The sequence below is a fragment of the Chaetodon trifascialis genome, chromosome 19, assembly GCF_039877785.1.
Source record: "Chaetodon trifascialis isolate fChaTrf1 chromosome 19, fChaTrf1.hap1, whole genome shotgun sequence".
Classification (NCBI taxonomy): domain Eukaryota; kingdom Metazoa; phylum Chordata; class Actinopteri; order Chaetodontiformes; family Chaetodontidae; genus Chaetodon; species Chaetodon trifascialis.
Window position 1 is genome coordinate 2383603 of NC_092074.1, and position 22026 is coordinate 2405628.

The following is a 22026-nucleotide window of genomic DNA, read 5'->3' on the forward strand; positions in this document are numbered from 1 at the left end:
CGGCTGCTGCCAGTTTTCCACCATGCTTGTAACGAAAAAAAAAAAAAAAAGTTGAAATCAATGGCAGAATGAAATCAAAGACAAAGGTTGCTCTAAGCCTCTTTTTACTTACATACTTCAAGTCACATGGCTGGCCATGCCCTGAGAGATTTGACTTCCCCCGCTGGGTTCTTAAAGTGTTGTGGACAAGTTGTGGCTCATCCTGTTTGGAATTGCAGTGAGTTCCATCACAGCAGGCCAGCTGTTGTGCTTTCAGGGTTTCACTCCCTACTGTTGGCTGCTGCTTTAGTTCATAGCTACGCCTACAGATTTCATAAAGTGTGGCCAAGTCATTTTTATATTCCCTCTGATGTCACTTTGGAGAAGATTTACATACGTACATGTTACATTCCTGTTTATTAAGATCGATTCATTATGTATGACTATGCTTTGATATTTTTTCACACTCTCTCCCTGCTGTGCTTGTGGTTTGTATTTGAAAATAAGAGCTGCAGTATCTTGAGTTCTGCCATTGTTCAAATCTGCCTGACGATATTTTTACTGCGTTGAATTTTAATGACAAATACTGAATTAATTTGAATTCTCCATAATTCAATTCAAATGCTGCTGTATTATGTTCACTTTGACAGTGTAACAGTTTGAGTGCCCCTGTGTGATCTCATCTTACACATCACACCCCATAATGAGGAAATAATTAGATGTAACAACTAAAATGTACTCATGGAGGTGGATGCTATAGATTAGTGCTCTAACATTGACATTAAAATCCTGGTTGTGATCAGCACTGTGGGCCATCCTGATTATGTATTTCTGCATGTAAACATCATATTCTGGGAAGCTGTGACACCTGATGCAGGTTTCTGATCACTGTCATGGGAGCAGGTGTGTCTTTACCGAGAGTTACATTGTCCTTAATTAAGTAAAACAGAGGATTAAAAAGCTGTCATACACACTGAATATATAGTATATATAGTAATTCTAATATATATTTTCCATTTCAATTTTGCACATCCAACTTGCACATCCCATGCTCAGTATATATATTTCTTTTATTGTTGTACATTTTGTTGTGTTGTATATTTGTTATTTACATATATTCCTAGTATTAATATTCTGTTTTTTTATATTGCCTTCATATATTTATATATATATTTCTTTCTCCTTGCTTTCTTTCTAATTTTATTCTAATTCTATAAATCTTATATGGAGCACTGCTACAAAAAACAGTTTCCCCTCGGGGATCAATAAAGGAATCCTGAATCCTGAATCCTGAATCCTGAATCCTGAAATGAAAGTCTGACAGCGTTAATGCAGAGGATACTTTTTATTGTCTCTCCTGTCTTCCATGACTGATGATGAAGATGTCACATCAAGCAGAGCAGTAAATGAACTAATCTGGGTTCATCCTCTGCCGTTCCAGTCAGACAGTGAATACTGAAATTGACAAAGATAGGTTGAGATGTTGAGAAATGAAGAGGCTGTAGAGTCAGAATTTGTCAGTCAAATCAGATTTGACTGTTCAGTATGAAGATTTGACTATTCTTTTCCCCCCAGTTCAGCACCACACTAAGCTTTGATGGTTTACCTGTAAGACTCATGTTTCAGTGCCTCTCTGTGTCGTCTGTGGTGTGAAACCATCAGATTTCCACATAGTCAGAGATAGTAAAAGTGTGCATTCCGCTCATGTTTCAGTTATATAATCCCAGTGCACCATGAAGTGCCTCTCGTGCCAGGCTGCTGACAGCGCTCAGCAGAAGAATCAGTCACAGTGGATGGCAGTAGAGGAGGTTGTACGACCATCCGGTTCAAAGGTGGTTTAGCCAACTTCACTGACAGTCCTCACTGGAGCAGAGAGAGTTGGAGCAGCCAGTGGCTGGAGTCACACTGCCCGCCTCATGCTGTCCAGCGTCATGTTACCCTCCATTTCTGTCACCCTTCTCTGCTTCCATCACAGTTGGTTTTGTGGTTTGTGGTCATTTTGAGACTTGGTTTTTAAAGTTTGCGGTCTGCCAAGCTGTTGCTCCTGTATTGCTCTGTGTACAGTGAGTGACACTGCTAAAAACAAAAGCACATCGATTCTGCTGACAAAACACCAGTCAACTCCATGTCTATGGGAAGCTGAATGACCAGTCACGTCAATGTCGCACCCATGGTGGATGTCCTCATGGAGTCCAGGCTAATTCCAAAAACAAAGCATTATTCCCACTTATATAATGTTCATGTACTGAACATGATGGCATGTGCCACCTGTCGTGTAATTTAACCTTCTCTGTTTTACCCAGCAATGTTGGATATGCTCTGTTTTTAATTTTTCTCATCTTTTTGTTTTTTCTCCTCTTGTCTGTTTCTCTTCCAGTCCGAACCGCCCTAATAGCTATAATTGGATTCATGCCAACGAAAGGAGAGGGAGCAATAGGATCTCTTGATTATACCCCAGAAGAGAGGAGAGCCCTTGCCAAAAAGTAAGATGTGGTAGAGGAAACTCTGTCCAGTGTTTACTCTGCAAAGCATGTGTATGTACAGCAGAGTACAGAAGAGTGGTGTGGAACATTTTGCATGCTGGATTAGTATACAAGATCACATCACACAGGTTAACATACAGGTTGAGGATAAGATCAGTGCTGACATTGCATTACATGCGTGATGGTGGTTAGATATCATTAACACAGCAAACTTTATACAAGCATGTACTGTTATCAGCACCTGAGCCTTGGTTGGCATGCCTCCCCATTAATAACTGCCTAGTCACAAAGGGAAAGGAGCGCGCCCAAGCCAGTTGTAAGATGACAAATTCATTATCGCCAAAATATCTGATCTCTGGAGGGAGCAGGAATGGGCTCGTTGCTCTTCATTTCACACTGCATTTCCCATGGAGAAACCAGAGAAAGAGAAAAAGTTCCACCTAAAGCCATCCTTCTATTAGCAGATGAGACAGAGGTCTTGATCAGCAGGCTGTTTCATTAGCACATGGAGATGAGATGGACAGGAAGACACACTTTGCTATAAATACATGCTGCTTATCTCCTTGATGGGAAACCTTTTTTCTTTTTTTCCACTCAGTCTAAAGCTGGTGCAGCACTTCCCTGGTTTCTCTTCTTCTGTTGCTGTGCCCCTGGTAATTGTGAGAAGTGTCAGTCAGAGAAGGGCCTCTGCACAGCGGGAAAAGGCTCCTGTCCAATATTTTCAGAGTTTGCTGAGTTTATGACTGACTGCAGTTTATAAACTGCCAAAGAAGTTGACCAGCTTGTGATGAGACAGGACAAATACACACACAGGGGCCCTGTGAAGGCTATTGAAATCTGAGACAAGAGTATGAAAATGTCATTCATTCCTATACAGGAAACCTGCTGTCATGACATGTAGTTTGAAGTTAGCTAGTAAAAGTAACTTGTGAGGTGTGACTGATGGTCATATTGAATGGCTTTACCAGTGGATTATGTTAATTAGAGAACAAAAGATTCAACTGAACTCAGGACAATTAACATTAACAGCCCTTCATTTCAAGTCGACTTTCAAGTCGTTTCTGGATCAAATTTTGGTAAAAATGGATTTATTACCAAATAAAGACTTCATTTGACCAATTAAGCATAGTTTGAGTGGAATTAATTAAGATGTCAGTGATACTGAAATAAGCTACATTAAAACCACGGTCATCTGGGGACAGGATCACTATTCAACGTCACTAACAATTTATTGATCAGTAGAAAATGTATTTCAAAATAGAAAGTGTTACACTTCACAATGTATTCATCTATTCATCATGAGACATGGCTGGCTTTGTCCAAGTGCCTGAATTTTTATGCAAAAAAAAAAAAAGAGAAGAATTAAGATTCAATCATTTCACTTTCTTACAAAATTCATGTTATTTCTGATGATATCTGCTACGTTCACATATTTAGAGGACCCACAATGCCACACTCAGACAGACAGGACAGGAGACCGAAAGGAGTTTAAAGTTTGACTGATAGGTTTGGCAGACTGATGAGTCTGAGAGGATCCAGAACATTAAGACGGCTTGAGATGGAGTAGGCCAGATGAGTGTAGATCCAGTCCTTTCCGAGGACGCACACAGACAGGGCATGGATGGCGACAGGTGAGGGCTAGACACCTGAGCACACAAAAAGATGAGTCAGGAAGGCAGGCAAGGGAAAAACGCAGTACTTACTTAGGTGATCGTCATGAGTCTCAGTCTTTGCCACCTGAATGAACAGACGATTCGACATATACTGGGTGGAGTGCTGAGCCCATAATGAAACACACTTACACTTGACAGACAAGGAAGAGAGGGCAAGAGACAGAGGGAGAGGGCAAACTATGGTGGACCCCACAAAATCAGTGAACAGACTCTCAAAAAACATGGAAAATCCATAATGATAACTAGATACTGAAGTAGGCATCTGCCAAGGAGGCAGTCAGTGATCAATACAAAATCCACAGTTTAACTACCTGTGAGGGAGTCCTTATCTCAACTAGCAGACCAGGGGGATCAACAAGGTTGAGACAACTTCAGAATCCATGGTATCTGTAAATGGACTGAAAAAAACTCGCCTTCTCTCTATTTTGGTGAGACATTATTGAAAGAGACCCTGGATCTTCCATCCTCCTTCGACCTGAAGATGTCAACCTAAGAGAGACAGGGTTTTGTTTTCCAGGAGAGAAGAGTGAATTTAGACCATGGCTATTCTCCAGGGGTGCTCCAAAAAATGCAAAACGTGCAGAGACAAAAAGGGTCTTGAGGAATAAAAAGGTAAGATTTCAGACACTGTTCCCAGCCATGTTGAGTATTTTCCAGGAGAACAGAACGCCCCCATTCCAGAGTCTGCATAACCTCCCTGAAGGTCTTTTGCAGTTGGATGGGGTTCTGATCGACCTTTCCAGAAATCTTATGAGCAGTTCTCTTGAAAAGTATTCTTAATTAAAATGATGTTTGATTATTCCTTCAATAAAAAAAATAAACATAGGTTTGAACCATTGGAATAACTATTTTTGGACAGTGTGTCCATAGGAGGGCAAACCAACATGCTACTTGTATATTGTTTCAACATAATCATGTCTTGCTTGTTAGAAAAATGGTAATTACTGGATGACAGACACTTGTTTTGTGACTCCTGTCCATCATTCAGAAGCGCATTCAGAACTGTTCCTCCCCCATATGCCATGCAGCTCTATCTATCTATCTATCTATCTATCTATCTATCTATCTATCTATCTATCTATCTATCTATCTATCTATCTATCTATCTACTCAAATTCACATCAGTTATGATCAAATTTCACACAAACGTCTCATTAAAAAATGAAGTGATGACATGATTTTTTTATTTTCAAAATGTCAAAGGTCTGCTTCACTGTGACATCACATGTTCTGCAAAAACGCTTTTATGGGTTTTATATTTGCAGTCAAAGGTCACCATGTCAACACAAAACAAATCCACATATGTGTTACAGCAGTAGCACATGATCTCAGAGTAGAATGGCTTCATATAACAACAAATCAAGGGCTGCAGTGTAAGAAACATAAAAAACCTGCTACTCTCATTAGTTAATTGGCTTCAGTTGACTGTCCTCAGTATTACATAATTTGTCCAACATTGCTCCCAGTCTGTGGGAGTAACCACATCTGCTAAGCCTCACAGTTTCCACTCATTGTGGGGACATTTCCATCATATTTCCATTCTGGGTGGGCAATATGACCCAACCTTTATATCGCAGTAGCTTCATTTCTTTTTCATTTTTTTAACAGTACTTGTATTATATAATGTTATCGCAAAAAAAAAGGGATACTCCACTTAAAACATGATTCTCTCTCTTTCTTTTTTATTGGCAATGTAAGGGAATGATCTTTTCTCTTGACCGTCCCTTCATATTAAATAAGCTGACACTGCTCCAGTGTCTGGGTTTCTAAAAGATGCCACTAGCCACATTAACCAGGGAACTCGCTAATGCTAAATTCAACAGACTAACCAGCAAAATAGACAGCAAATCAACATAAAAATGTCAAAAATGACAGGTTCTAAGTTTGAAGTCAGTGTAGATCAATTTTTGAGCTGTTGTGAGACTATGAAGTGAAACTTGCTTTGTATTGGCCCTCGAAGCTGCCCAAAGTAAATAGCCTGAGTTTTCTAGTTGTTGTTATGGGAACATTTCCATCAAGTTAATCCACTGGGTTTCACTTGGATAGTGGGACAAGATGAATACTTTTGTGTTGATTCTTGCAGCCAACAACAGAGAAATTGCTGTGCATTGCTTTGTAATGTTACCTTCCACATCTTCGTGTTACCTGAGTCAGCATTATTGCGAGCAAAATAGTGACTAGTGGGTGGCTACATGGAGTGCGTGCGTAGCCCGCTCCATGCATGTTATCACAGCCACAGTAAAACACATTATTTTTGATTTGCTAAAACATTTATCACTGTAAAGACAGCATTACAAAATCCATGGCAGAACCTTACACCATCAGTGTACTGGCCACACATAAAAATTAATGAATCCACTGCATCTATCCTTAGATGGAGGGAGTAGATGAAGAGTGTTGGTTCTTGCAGTCAGCAGCAAAGAAATTGGCTGCTTTGCGCTTAATGTTACCTTCCACATCTTCATGTGGAAATTGCAGATAGAGAGGTGGGCGAGATGGCCACTTAGACAGAGCATGGTCACCGAGCTGTAGGTAATGCTGCATTACATCGTGACATAGACAGGTAACGGAAGAAAAGGCTGGACTGCCAACAGGGCGTTCAGGTGTTCAGGAATAGTGTTTGTGGGAGAGAATTACTCTCATGTGTCCTGGACTGCAGTAGACTTTGAAGCTTTGCAGATGTTTTCATGAATAATAAAGCGTTTTAACACACTAAAGGTTGCCCATCTTGGCATTAATTCAAGACTCCCAATGCTGCTGTATTAAACACTACCAGTTTATATTCCAGATAATTTTTTTGTAAGACCCTTCACATTCCTAGGGCTATAAGGCATCTGGCACTACCAAGCAGCTCAGATTAAACCCTCAGTAAATATGTGTGACCCTTGTTGTTCGTAATTCTATTGAATGCCAGAACCTGATCAAGGTCCCTCATAGGCTGAAGGCTAGAAGTGTGAATATTTATTTGGGTTTCTTAAAGAATTCTTTACTTTAAAGCTTTGAAGATTTGAGGGACCAGAAAGGGTTTTTCTTTTTGTTTTGTTTTTTTTGGTCCTTTTTCTTATTGTTGATCACATTGATGAAATAATAAAGAAAATCTGGAGGTCTCAGATCTGTTTCTAAACTATACAAGGGCCTTCAAAAGCTGAGCAAATCCTATATAATTTGGGAAAGCCAGGGATTATCAATAGAGGAGTGGAGTGTTTAAGTGAAAACTTAAACAATAGGCAATGGAAACCAATCAACTCATTGTTTTGGTGAGAGTTTAATTTGAAAAATATGATTAGATACTTTATAACACCAGCACTTAAACAGTCCAAGGTGAGGCAGTTACTTATCTACTAGAACACAATCGGAGATAGAATGAAAAACATTTTAAAAATTAAGCTGTAGTTGTTCTAAGGAAGGTGCCTCCACAGCTTCTGAACTTACAACATCTTACATGTTTAAAATTATGCTGGTTGCCAGTGTAAAAAAGCCATTACAAAGAAATGGTCATGCCAAGGAACGGCCACAGTAGCAGATTGGTTGAATGCGATGCATGGCATTTTTGGAGGTCCAGAGCTGAGGGGCTCTGACTCTAAAAGCCTTTAGTTTGAGCCGGGACTTACAAACAGCCAGCAGAGCCCTGCCAGAGGATCTGAGGCTGTGCTCTGCTTCACAGGGGAGCAAGTCAGCAATGCAACTTGGAGTTAAACCATGAAATGCTTTAAGGGTAATCTTAAAACTGATTCTTAAGTGTACTGGTAACGAATGAAGAGAGGCTAAAACTGGGCTGGTATGATCTCTCCTTCTAGTATTTGTTAAAAGCCGAACAGCTTTTCTTGGAGCTGAAGATGTGAGATAATTTTTTGACATAACACTGAATACAATTAATACAGTAATCTAACCCAGATGACATAGAAGCATGTATGACCTCCTCAGAATCAGACCAATTTAGGAGATGCTTGTCAATTGATAAACTCGATGGAGCTGGTTTTTTTTGGAAGTTTACTGTCAAATATTACATCCAGGTTTATGACTGATTTCAGACTGATTTGTATGTATGTAAGGAGGAATACCTCTGATCGATTCTGAATGTTACAGGAAGCCAGTCCAGAGGTGCTTAAACTGGACTAATGTTCTCTGCCCTCTTGGTTCTGGTTAATAGCTGAGCCGCAGAGTTTTGAATGAGCTGAAGTCTCTCAGAAGGTTTTTTCAGGCAGCCAGTAAATAGTGTGTTGGCTTGAAATGAAGGCGTGAATTGGTTTTTAACCTTTCATCTTTTTGCTTTATAAATAGTCGTAACAACCTGCTTCTCATTCTCACATTTTTGATTTAGAGTTTCAATCCTCTTTTCAAGCTGTGCAGTTCTCTGTTAGTGGTTCACACTCCGTGCAGCAGCCAGGTTTTGCCGTCCTGTCTCCGTCCTGATTCCAGGTTTCCAGTGCAGACACAAAAAGACTTGTGCTCTTTGGAGGTCACTTGGGGAACCCCACAGGTCAGAGGGACCACAAAAGAGGAGGAATCAACGACCATTACCAATAAAGCTCTGTTTGATGAATAAGATTTACAGTAGTCTAGAGCAGTATTCCTGATGCCAACCCATTTTTCAGAGTGATCCAAAGCGTAGAATGATCAGCTGTGTCAAATGCTGAGCTGAGATCTTCTAGATGAATTAAAATGGAACAGTCTCCAGCATCAGCTGTAAGTAAAGATTGTTTTTTACTTTAATGAGGACAGTTTCAGTGCAGCTGCAGCAGTTTCATCCCTGAAAGTGTCTGGAAAGATGTTTGTAGTATTTTGTGTACACCCCCGCCCACTCAGTTGCTGAATTATTTTTAAGTGCTCTATATTTTTGGGTAAAGTGCAGTAGGCATTTTCTACCCTGGGACCATGGCGCCAACATTTTTGTGGTGTGTTATTTACACGGCTTGTTGTGTAAATAATTGTCTGGCCATAGACTCCTATGAATCACCTCCAGTGAGCCAGGGGGGACAGTTGTCACAGCATGCATTGATATTTGAGAACCTGACAAAAAGTTTTCTGCTCTAGTATAAAGTCTCTAATCTAGCATGTTTGAAAATCCTTACAGCCCAATATATATCTACTTTTCTGCATGTTGCAGAATCTTAATAATTCTTCAACATGTTTTTGTGGATGTTAAGACGAAGAAACAAAATTTTCCAAAATTTGTGAAGTGCTTGTCCGATCATCTAACTATAAAACCTTCCTGCCACTAAATATAAAATGAAATTGCAGGAGCAACACCTCTGAACCAATAATTGACACAACAGCTCAAACATCCTGCTGTCCTCTCAGTACGCATCTGAGAATTTACAAACCAAATATCAAGTTTTGATATTCCTCTTTAATCTCAGGTGTGGGTTCAAACAGTAATTCATGTGAGCAACCATCATCCTACCGTAGAGCCTCTCTGCATGCTGTCCACTTTTGGACACATAGACTGCCTGTCCAAGTTGTCATAGTCCAGTGACATGATCACTGGAGTCATAAGACATCACTCACTGTGCCTCACAAAATGTCTAATGCATCTTCTTCCTCAGCTGCATCTTAACTTCTCTTGAATAGAATCCAATTTCAATTTGGCTACAGAGGAAGACACTGATTTAGATCATTAATACCATAATATATTCAAATCTCTCCATGCCACCTTCAGCCTGAGGGTCTCCATAGTGATAATGTGGTGATCCTCAGAGCATGATTCATCCCTCCTCCTGACAGCTGTGACATCAGTCCATTAGCTGCTGCAAGGGACGATTAGTTTTTCCAAGACAATTCCAAAGAAACCTTTTTTATGTGTTGCATTTTTTCCACATCGCTGCACTATATATCTGTGTTGATCCTTCTCTTAGCAATATTGCACTGAAAGCCAGGACTGACATGAAGGCTTAAAGATGCCCTCAACAGTCTGAAACCTTATCAGGGACCTGGCATTCGAATGTGCAACAGGTGGTGAAAGCACAAACACACCTGTCAGATGAGGGTTCAGTGTGAAGCAGCCAACAGTACAAAGAGACTGCCAATACAATAAACACACTCTTACTTACACACAGATGCACACATCTTTTGAAGCTTGGTTTTCTGCCAGTTTGTTTACAGGATTCATACATAGCTGTGAAAAGTATGGGCAGCTCAATCTAAAAATCTTTATAGCTTCATAATCAAGATCCCAAATTACCAGTTGACAGTGTACTTTTCTTTGGCAGATAAATCAATGAGCCACCCTCTGTGGAGGCTGCTAACTTTGTGAAATGTAGTATTTAAGTGCCAGAGTAATTCAGAGTTCTTTGTCTGGTCTCTCTGTCTTTGTTTGAGCTGACCATGACACACTGACCATCAACCAACAAATCTAAACTGTGGCTCTCTATCAAACATTGATATCGTTGATTGGCTGCCTGGTAGACTGTTCCATAATAGTTCTTGTATTTGTTCATGTTTACACCATCACAGTAAGGACTGGGCTGGCATCACTTCTTGAAGGGTTTTTGATGCAGGTTAAGGTTTAGGTTTGGTTAATTGGATTTAGAAAGGATCATTTAGATCTGATGTTATGCTCACTGATGTCTTTTCCACCAGTTGGTGAACCCACTGAACAAACAAACCGTTGTACTGTAAATGAAATTAAGAACAGGGATCATCTTCATTCATGCTAGCTAGCTACATTGAATAAGTCAAACAGGTTGTTGTAAGTAAATTTACAGAAATAACAGCAGATTAGATTAGCAGAGCAGATCACTCACTACTGATTAGTTATGGTGACAACAAGAAATTGCCTAACATGAACTTGAGGTCAGGCTGAATGAATGAAGTTAAACAAATGTCTGTTTAATGTGATTGTTATCCACTGAGATTTGAGAGCGCAGCATCATCACCAAGAGAATTCAGATGACATGAGCAGTCAGATGACCAGACAGGCTGTAAAAACCCAGGTTTGCCAGAGTGATCTGATGGAGAACACAAGAGCACGTGGGAAAATTATGACCCAAATTATCCTTTGTGCATTGCATCAGTCCTGATCTGCACTCTGGATGAAGTGTATATGTCTTGTATTTTAAATGTAATTGTACTTCATGCTAAATTACAAGAATGAGCTACTGTATAATTGCATTAAGATAGTGTGACATATCCATTAAAAGAAATAATTGTTTTATAACCTGACACACTGTAACAAGTGTGTGAGAACATTCATGTTGGGTGCTATTCATAATTAGCAGCAGGTTCTTCATGTATAGAGTGGGGGGACCTAGTTACTCATCATGTGACCTGATACTGTCAAGTGAAAAAAGTGAAGGTCTCTAAATGTTGTGTGGAATGAGAGGTGCTCTCGCGGCAGAGTGACCTCACCAGCTGTCTGTTCTCTGGCAGGTCCCAGGACTTCTGCTGTGAGGCGTGTGGCTGCTCCATGCGCTCTGCCCTCCTTGCTCTGAGCCCCAATAGCAACCCCAGCGCCGAGGACCACAAGGCTAAAGAACTGGCCCAGCAAATCAACTTCAAGGTACAAACACTGGCTGTTACATGAGTCATGTTTGATTCACAGTTCAGTCAATGATTTAACCCTAAGAGCAAAAGAGCTGTTGACAGCACAAGCTACAAAGGAATGTCTGCTTCTACTGCCTTCTTCTCTCTTTATGTAGAAAAAGCTGATTTGCTCAGTGCTGTGACAAGTTAGAGCTGGACCATTACGAATCTCCTACACATTTCAATGTACCCATGTCACGCTTGTCAATAAATTGTCTAAATACTGTGTGATTTAAGTCAGAATACTTTAACTCTGAAATACTATCTGAGGCCATGATTTGAGAAGGCTTCTAATTTCCCATTTTATCGGGATATTTGATCATATTTAAGTCAGCATTCTCCCTGTTTTCCAGTGAGCTCCTGTTTTAATTTGCAGTTTGTTCATGCAAACACAGCATTTTCCATCAGTACAACACCACAGTCATGTCATTCTCAGTAATCTGCTGCTTTGAGTTTTGCTTTTTAATACAAATAATGCTCTTTCTTATGTCTATGTTTCTATTTTCTTGTCCACTCTTAAGGTGCCATTAGTGAAACAGCACATGCACTTCTAATGTGCTTTTACTGTCACATGACAATGTTTCAAGCAAAAATGGACTTCCACAAACAGAATCATGTCATACTAGTCACAGTTGCTCTCAGTTTCTCTTTTTAACATACATGCTCTTCAGCCAAGACACAGTGCAGATGACTGCTGTCTCCTGTGTGTTAATGCAGGCAGAGTCCAGTTTATCAAGACAAGCAAGTGAGAGTGGAGGTACAGAAAGCGAGCCTTCCACAGTCACCCAGACAGAAACCTCCACATCTGCAGACAGGGAAGCTGCCGATGGTCCCCGGGCTGAACAGGTAGGTGTTGAACTGCCACGCTGGGGTTACACACACACAGGACAGCACATACCTTGCCTGCAGCCAGCCCACCACCCACAGAACAGACCATACCCATGGTTTTGCATGTTTTGGCTTTTAACTGCATATGTAACGTTGCAACCATTTCACCAAGCGCACTGAGTGTAGATGGCCTTTCTACAGTCCTTCAGTCCCACCTGTAAGAAAAAAAAGTAAAGTAAAATACCTGTTCTTTTCTGTTCAGTTTGCTAATGATGTGGTTTGATAACACTGTACTATCTTAAAGAGTAAATGAGAATGCTCTAGATCTGTTTTTATTGTAGAAGTAAAATTGTACTCGCAGCTTCTTACACAGACTGATGTGAATTCTAATATGAACTTGTTTTTGTATTAATTAAGAACAAGAGCTCATGAACAACAGAACAGCAACAAGACACAACAGTGTGCATGAGAAAACATGAACAAACAAGCCAGGTTCTGCTAGGGATGGGCAGTATACTGGTTTCATTGCTGTCACTGGTGTCATGTTGGCTGAATTACATTGCAATTAATGCTGGAAACGAGCCATCAATAATGTTATTTCATACATCCTACATGAATCTGATTCATTTGGTTGAGATGCTGCAAAGCTATCCTGGTTTCAGGTTAGCAAGATTTATTCAGAAAGCAAAATGATGTAGAAAGTACTCAATGGGCAGCTTTGGAGTTTTGACAGAAAAAATACAAACACGAGTCAAATCCAAACTCAAGAGAGCGTTGTGTCTTTTCTGTATAAAAACTCAAGCAAAGCTTATATTGTGATATCAATAAATATCAGCATACTGTATAGTGAATTTTCTGGAAAAACAAATGTCTATGTATAAAATATCCATAAAATAATAAAATGATATGCAGTAAAATAAATACATTCATACATGCCTCTACAACGGTGCTGGTACACCTCTGCCTGTGTGATGGCTAGATAATGCTGCCACTAATTTTTGACTCTTAAGGTCAAAGCTTAAATCACTGAAGACGTATATACCACTAAACTATAAATCTCATTCACTGACATGCAACGCAGTTGACTCTAAGGATTATTTAGGCTTTGCTGATTCCTTCTCCTGATGTCTGGCGTAATGAAAAAATAGACCTATTTTCACCATTCTGTGGTTTGGTTTTCAGTCCATTTAAGCTCCAAACTACTGGACAGAGCAGTGACTGTTCCACAGTGTAGATTATATATTGCAGTCTGTATGCAGTCAATTACCCATCTTTCACACTTTTAATCGGTGGGACGCTTAATCACCTGTTGACATCCCACTGAGCTCCCCAATCATTTTGAATGTGTATGGAAGGAAATGATTGTGCCTGATTGTACAGCAGCACCATGCCAGCCGTATTGCTTGCACAGTTAGTGTGTGAAATCAAGCAGCGAGACATCAGCAGTCTCCACACATCATCGTGGATGTGTCCTGGTAGCTTGAAGCCTGTGGTTCCATGGCTTCCTTTCACCAGCTTCTTTTCACCAGCTCATATGATATGGACAAGCTTTGTTGCCTAAGAGGATTGATTTTGGTGCCAGCTGCTACCCACAGAGCCATAGTGGCAGAGTCTGAAGGAGCGGGGGGGGGGGGGGGGGGGGGTCAACTTAGATTAGTGTTTCTGAGTTTGGATAAACTGAGGAGGGCCACATGAAAAAATAGGATTCACCATCTGCCACTCAAGTTGGAGGGACGAGACAGAGAACTCGTCTACAATGAGACAGGCCGGCCCACGGTATCCCACACTGCCTTGCTGGTGTTCACCAAGAACAGGGGGTGTAGGATAACTGTGCACTGTTTACTGCCTCTTCCCAGTTTCTGCAAGCTCCCTCCAGCCATTCTCTAATTGGGTGAAGTCTGTTTTCTGTGTAAAAGCTGAGCCCATCAGAACTACTCGTGGTTAGTCATCCCCCTCACAGCCTCCTGTCCTCCAGAGAGGACTCATTCTGTTAGCACTGGTCACTTTGAATGAACATGATCATCATTGATTTGATCTTAAACTAATTCTATCACAGAGAATGGTAGCAGGTTTTAGTGCGCTGATCCAGGAAGCTCATGAATCACACATTCTTTCTGTGAAATTGCAAAAAAGGAAAAGCGTGTCTGGTGATGGCGAACACATTTTTGGGGTTTGCTTGCAGGGTTCAGTTTTCTGTATGTGCAGTTAGTCAAAACTTTGGACACATCCTCTCATCCAATGGTTTTTTTGTATTTGTCAGTTGCTTTATTAACAACCCAAACCGCTTGAAAATTGGTAGAAAAGTAAGCAAGGTTGATGATTTCAATGATGGATGATGGACAGTGACCAGATCTGTGGGTTGATGAAGAGGCGGAGAGGAAGACTTACCTCCATGTAGAGTGTCTGTGACAGAAACACTTTTCTACATTGGCAGAATTAGACACATTTGCTGTGAATGAATTTAACTTTCACAGATTCATCATCACTGATCCAAACAATGTTGTAATGTCACACTTCATACTACATAGAAGCTTCAGACCTTTCATATAAATGATGTGATACCTCACATTTGGTACGTCACACAGGCTGTGCAGTGTGACATGTCTGTCACACACACTGCAAAAAGAATCGGTGTGTGCGATGATTGAGACTGAAATGGCGTTTTAAAATGAAAACGTGTTGTGGTTGTAGCCAGCGCTGCTGTTTGTGTGAGGTGAAAGTTGGTGTGCTTATTTTTGTTGGAGACAGAGCTGCTTGTTTGTGTGTGAGGTGAATGGATGATGCCTTGCTATCCAACTTGGTAGTTGTTGTCTATTGTGCACATACATACATATATACACACGTCCAACACTAATTCCCACAATTCCAAGGGAAAGGCAAGCCGTATCGGTACAGGGAAGCTGTGTCTCCAAATACATGTAAGTCTATTGAGCCTGGAAGTCTATCCACAATTAACATGATCATAACTCATTAACATCATCACTACTCAAAAGTCAACTGGTTTGTGGCAAATGTCAGACGTGTATTAATGATACACCATATCTGGTTAAATTAAAAATGTGGGTGTTAATACCAAAATACTTTAACTTATAGAGCGCAACAGTAATATTTGTATAATATTTGAAATGAACTTACCCTTCGAGATATATCCTTTTTTCTTACTGCTTGGAGAGCAGCTGCCATGATGTCATTTTATGGCTAATTTTGAAAATAAATGAAAAAAAAAAGAAGAAGATGTAACTACTACAAAAAACAAAATTAAAAGATTAAGTCAATTTCTGACAGGATTCTCAATTCTGTTTTTAAACTGATTTTTAGTGAAATATTCACATTTTGCAAATCAACTGTATATGCGGTGTATTAGCAGGTTTGTGCAGAGTCCCAGTGTAACGGCGACATACTCTGCTAAACTAAAATTACAGTTTTGTACACCTGAAAATAAATGATGTAGAGCTACATCTGTATAAGAGAGGAACAATACAAATTTAGTTCTAATCTCAAAGAAATGTATTAAAAAATTGAAGATGACTGATAAATAGAATTTTCAGAAACATATTAATTTCAATCTTTTCTTCATCTTAACTGAGTATCACGACAAATTAATGATAACTTATTGTTAAATATGAAATTCAACACGGGCTGCACGGTGGAGCAGCAGGTAGTGCGCGTGCCTCACAGCAAGAAGGTTGTTGGTTCGATCCCCAGGTCAACTAAAATCAAAACTCCAAACGACTGAATTTATTGCTCTTATTTACATAGTTTCTGTTGTTGGAATGGGTATTAATAGTGATTTGACTGCAGCTCATAAATAAAACCTTTTAACCAAAAGTCATTTGCAAGCTGTCGGCTGTGCTGCTGATCACATCGTTATTTCATGAGGACAACGTGTGAGTCAGTATGAATACAGGTTACTGACAACAGCTGCACTGTGTGATCAGCTAGACATGTAAAATGAGGAATCACAGAAAGCAACGAAAGGTTGCCTACCCTCACAGGGCAGGCCTGTCATCTCTTTGTGAAAGTTCTGTTTTGGGGTGAGAAAAACAGCAGTTTCCAGTGTCAAATGGAACCATGATGGAGCTGCAGCACAACCCAAAGGCATTGCAGCCTGATCCAGAGGACATGAAGCATAACTAATTGTTTCTCCTCTAATGCCTAGGTCTGTCTCACTGATCCTCTCAATGCCATCCTCTTCCACAGGCAGAGGCGTCTCCAGCAATAGGATTAGAGGTGCCCCAGCCCCCTGCGGCCCCCGGCACCGGTCGCCCTCTCAGCCCCCGGCAGCGTCGTGCCCAGCAGCACAGCCAGCAGGATCAGAGAGGCGGCAGAGATCCAGCCAGCAGGCCGGCCTTTGCCCCGGCTCTTCGCCAGCCTCAGGATGAAAGCCACGCGGGCTCAGCGGTCCTCATCGTGGTGCTCACTCTGGCCCTGGCTGCACTCATCTTCCGCAGGATCTACCTTGCTCAAGAGTACAAGTTTGACTACGAGCTGTGACCGACTCAGCAGCAACCCCACCTCACCCTCGAGTCGACCCCTCCTGCTACCACCCTAACGGAACTATGACCCGCTGAAGTGGAACTAGAGCCAAGGCAGTGTCTGGCACTGACTTTCTGCCCCCCCGCCCGTCAGCAGAGGGGTCAGTCTCCACTGAGGAGGAACTTTCACTCCTGCAGAGGAGGTGCTCTACTCACCACCACACCTCCAGGGTGTCCTTTAATCAGTGTGAATTTTCTCTGCGGAGAGTCATGTATTGTTATAAACCGGAAGCTTTGTTGTGTTTGCGATCAGTTCAGCAGCCACACACACCACATCTCCCCCTCCATATAATTGTTGTTTATCCTAGGGCTGCCGCTTGTTCCCATTATTTAATTACAACTGTAATATAACATGTCAACAACATAGAATTATGGGGGATTTTTGTCTCAAGGTAATTATTTAATTGGGGAAGTATCTGCACAGAGTGTATGTGCTATAATGGCTTCCTCTTTATGTGTTTTAATTTCCTATGAGGTCAGTCACACCATACAGGGCTCCATTTTAATGGTGCAAGTGCAGCAACTGCTGTGTGGGTGTCCTCACGGCCTCCAGCTATTTTGGTTCATATGGATATGATTGGTATGGTACTGAGGTCTTCATTCTACTCTATCTCACAGTGTCGTAAATGGTCGCATCATATTGTAATTAATGTGATATAGCAACATTGCATTTCCAGAACAAAACACGAAATGCCCTGTTGTTTAAAGAGTTGAAGTGGTGCCAGTCATGCACAGGACTGATGAGCCCTGGTAATCTGACATCGCCCACATAAACAGGCACAACGCTGGGTTCTAACTGAGCAGTGTGATGTGTGTAGAGGTGTGTGTGGCAGCACATCAGAGGCTGCAGATTTGTCAACATATATGCCCTGCTTTCTTCAGATGGCTGCAGGGATTTAATGTACTAAAGAAGAAGCTTTACAGATACTCTAAGAAAATCACTCATATTAATTTACTAACATCCATGTGACCATCGTAATGTGTGACTGCAGGGGTGCTGTTGCAGGGTTGTTATCACACTTTGTAGCAGGGAGTAGTTGAGAATGTGCCTTGAGGTCGCAATTTCTAACAGAGGTACTCGGCCTTTTTAAAGAAACTGACATCAAACAATCTGCAAATAGAAAACAGAAGCACTACAAAAGAGGTTGCTGTTCCTGACACTGGCCATGAGAAACGTCATCCTGCTGAACCTGGAAACCAAACAAAAACAAGGTCCTTGCTGTTCCTCTCACTTCTTTTAGAGACGTAATCACATCAATAACATTTAACAGTAACACTTGAAGGAGTGTGACAGTGTCCTTGCCACAGCAGCTCCCACAGTCACACATTAAAGGAGAATTCCACCAATTTTACTCATCAAAGTTTGTTACCAGGACCTGGAGAGTCCTGCTGCATGTCTCAAACATGTTGTATAAAGTGTTGTGTGTCTCCAGAGGGAGCTGTGTGAAGTCTGAGAACCGTCCTCAAGTGATGTCACTTGGGTCAGGATCGCAAGACTACAAGTCTGAGAGTGGAAAAACATCAGGGGAGTTAGAAAGAGGTGGTCTGACCAGACCTCTGTGACCCACTCCTCATCTCTGCTGGAGGCTAGAGGCTCTCCACACACCCCAGTCTCCAGCTGACAACTGTCGGCGGTCAAGTTCCATTGTGAGTAATTTCGGTGCCAGGCTTTGACAAGGAAGACTGTGTGGAATAAAAAACAGTTTCTCTGGTTCTGCTGCATCGATTTTAATCCTCTTTGTTTTAAAACCGTCCATTGTGAGTGTGAATGTTACACGAGTATAATGAGAAATTGGTGGAGTACTCTTTTACGGTTGTCACAGAAAGTGGCATAACACCTGCTGTAGTCACATTAAACTTTCTTTTTTTAAGGTCATTTTAACGCATCTACTGGTTGGAGGGCTTTAATTGAAATGTATTTACAGTTTTAAGCATTGTTTCACAATTACTAGAAATTGCTCGTATTTAGTTTGCTTTTGTGCTGCTCGTGTGGTGAATTTGCTCTAGAGACGGACATGGTTCTGAGATGAGTGCCCAGTTTCCATCAGAATACCAACCACTTGCTTTGTACTGCCTTATTTAAATCAAACTCTCACCTGTGCTGGGCACAAGAATACCAAACGCGAAGAGAATGTGAAGGTCAGTAAAATACCAAACTGTTGGCACGCGTCGTGCACTGGCCGCTGTGCTTCCGGTAAAACACAGCTCATCAGGTAATAATCGCCAACAGTCCTGTGAAGGGAACAAGTTGATTGATCCAGCTAAATACAGCATGTTTACTGGAGTGCAGCAAGAGGGCACACTGCTTTGAACTCTTATCACCATGGCAACGTTTACTGGTGAGATAATTTTAGGGATTATTTCCACAAGTAAACATGCTCAGAAAACACTGCAAACGCGCAGGTTCAGTCAGCTGTCTGTTCACTTTCAGTGCATGCAGGATGCGTTGGATTTCACTCTGATTGTGCGTTCACCCACAGAAGACCTATTTATTTTCTTTGAATCAGGAAGTCATTTTTCACCGTAATCCCATTCATTTGTGTCTTACCCCTCACTGCCTCTCTCCACATCTCTCTGGCTGTTTCATGGTATTCCAACCACGTCCCTGTGCATTAATCTCTTGTTTGGCTTGCATTCTCTGAAGCCGTATGCAAACAATCACCCCCCCCCCACCCCCCTTGTATACATAGACCCAAACACTGTCTAACATTTACCCTCTTTGATATACTTTGAGTAGGGCTTTATCACTCTGATGAGACTTGGAGGAACTGGGAAGCAATTTACATTCACCCTCTGCACATCGTAGCTGACGCCTTTTGACATGTACAGCAACTTGGCAGCATACAAATGGCTCTGTGGTAGTCAGAGCGGTCTACCTGTTCTACCTTGGGAACAAATCTGTCTCTGTAGTTTTTCTTTTTATTTGAGCAACATCTTATACCTGCATATGTCCAGGTATTACTTGAAGGCAGCAGAGATTCTTTCTGAATATCCATTTTGTCAGAATCTCTCCACATCTGTCATTTCAGTTATTGTGCTCAAGGCTGGTATTGTGGGATATAAACAGAAAATAAATTGCTTGAATGAAAGAATGTCTTTGCTGTGTGTCAGCTTTTTTAAAATGTCTTATTATACCTACACATCCCACAGGGAATATGTGGCATTGCTGCTATCTTTATGTTGTCCTGATGATGGATCAAGTAATTGTCAGGGTCTAAATGTGTGTAAAATACATTTAGCTACATCCCTTATCTCACATTTTCTAATATATGTAGCTGTGAATAATCACAAATACCTAAGCAGTGATTATAGCAGAATTGAGAGATAATGGTTTACACTATCGCCTCACAGCTGCAAGGTCCTGAGTTGTGGACATGTTCCCCCTGTGCCTGTGTGGGATTTCTGAGGTGGGTCCTCCAGTTTCCCGCAGTCCAACCCTAAATTGTCCATAGGTGTCATTGCCTCAATGTGTCAGGTCCAGAGTTGATTGAGTTTGTCAGCAATTTCTATAAGAAGAAAGGGAACACCAACCAACCACCACCTGGTTATGTGATGTATAGACTGTGATTAGGATTAGATTTCTGCATCAAATTCAGAAGGAGCACATAATGTCTGGTGTCAGCTGACTTCAGACTTGTCTTACTTGAGACTTGGACTTGTTTCAGTCTCCATGAGGCTTGATTCAAACTTTTCTTCAACTTGATACATACTTGCCCTAAAAGACAGCTCTGGTTTAAACTGAATTTCTATCACATATCTAAACCTATTCATCAATAAATTAACGATAAAGTTCAAACAGACAAGAGAAGCTGAAGCTGAACATATTTTCAGTGGCCGCCATTTTCCCTGTGCAAGATTGTTTAAAGGCAGGTATTTATGTCATGTGAGGTTGGCTACAAAAATCAGCCCTGAAAAGCATAAAGTTAACAGAATGTATGTATCACTACACGCATCATCTGGTTAGCCACCTTTTCAAAGAGAGGGAAACCTTTTCTCTTCACTGAAGCTCTTCAGTCATTGAATACTGAGCATTCATCCGGGTGAATGTGGCTGTCTAGAAAACATGGTTTTGACGGAATAATACTTTTAATCTCAAATACTCTTTGTCGAGTGGGAACAGAATGTTCCTCAGCATCCACAAAAACTGAAGCTGAGGGCTTGTGTAAGGAGACAGAGCTGACACCACAGGCACTTTCATTCTTGACTGTACGATGGAGAGCAGAGGTCAGAATGCAACAATTACAAATCAACCAGAAGGCCACATCTTTTAAAAATCATCAGGGGCAATGTTCCCTCCCGCAGTGACTGCGTCTGGTCAAGTGAAATGATGCAGTCAGCAGCTGCCGGCGTGGTTTGTCCTCTGACATTACGCATAGAAAAGTGGATTTGGAGAATTCTGTAGGAAACCCGTATAAAAATATTAATCTAAACTGAGTCTAAGAAGGATATTAGAAATGCTGCCCAATCGGGTGAGATATTGTAATTCCACAGGCCTCTAATGCAATTTCACATCTTCCAAGAACTTTTCTACCCAGATTCCAGACGCTCGGACTGAAGAGAAGCCCCAAGAGTGAGACAGATGTGGACATCCGAGTCTTACGTCAGTTTAAGAGGATGCCCTCACACTGTCCTCCACTGCAAAAAATGATACACGCAACAAACCATGAGCGCTCCACTCCTCAACAGATGAGAGACTTTTCAAAGCGAGATGAAATGATTTCACTTTTGACTTTTTTCAAAAAAATAATATCAAATGAAGTGATGCCGCTTTAACAGAAAACTGGTCTACCCACGTCAACATTTCATCTGGTCGGTCGCATTTTAGGAGAACTAAAAACAAGCGAGGCTGCAGCAACATTCTGTCACATCTACTCCAACTCTCTCCTTCTCTGTCTGTTCTCCTCTGAGGACACACTGTCTTCTCTCAGCAGTGTCTCTGCCTCTAAGCGACTCGTCAGGAGGGACGTGTCTCTTGTTTGTTTGTTTTTGTTCTGTGCTTCTTCTTCT

At 41.2% G+C, this 22026-nt stretch overlaps 1 protein-coding gene across 1 annotated transcript in view; it reads left to right on the forward strand.

Annotated features, from left to right (window-relative positions):
• Window positions 1–20115, forward strand: part of ube2j1 (ubiquitin-conjugating enzyme E2, J1) — a 45221-nt gene extending 25106 nt beyond the window's left edge. Inside the window, exons 5-8 of the mRNA XM_070987744.1 lie at window positions 2357–2462; window positions 11504–11633; window positions 12374–12502; window positions 16685–20115. Coding sequence (XP_070843845.1) covers window positions 2357–2462; window positions 11504–11633; window positions 12374–12502; window positions 16685–16978 — 659 coding nt within the window. The 3' untranslated portion in view covers window positions 16979–20115. The remainder of the gene's footprint in view (window positions 1–2356; window positions 2463–11503; window positions 11634–12373; window positions 12503–16684) is intronic.
• The last annotated feature ends 1911 nt before the right edge of the window (window positions 20116–22026 follow it).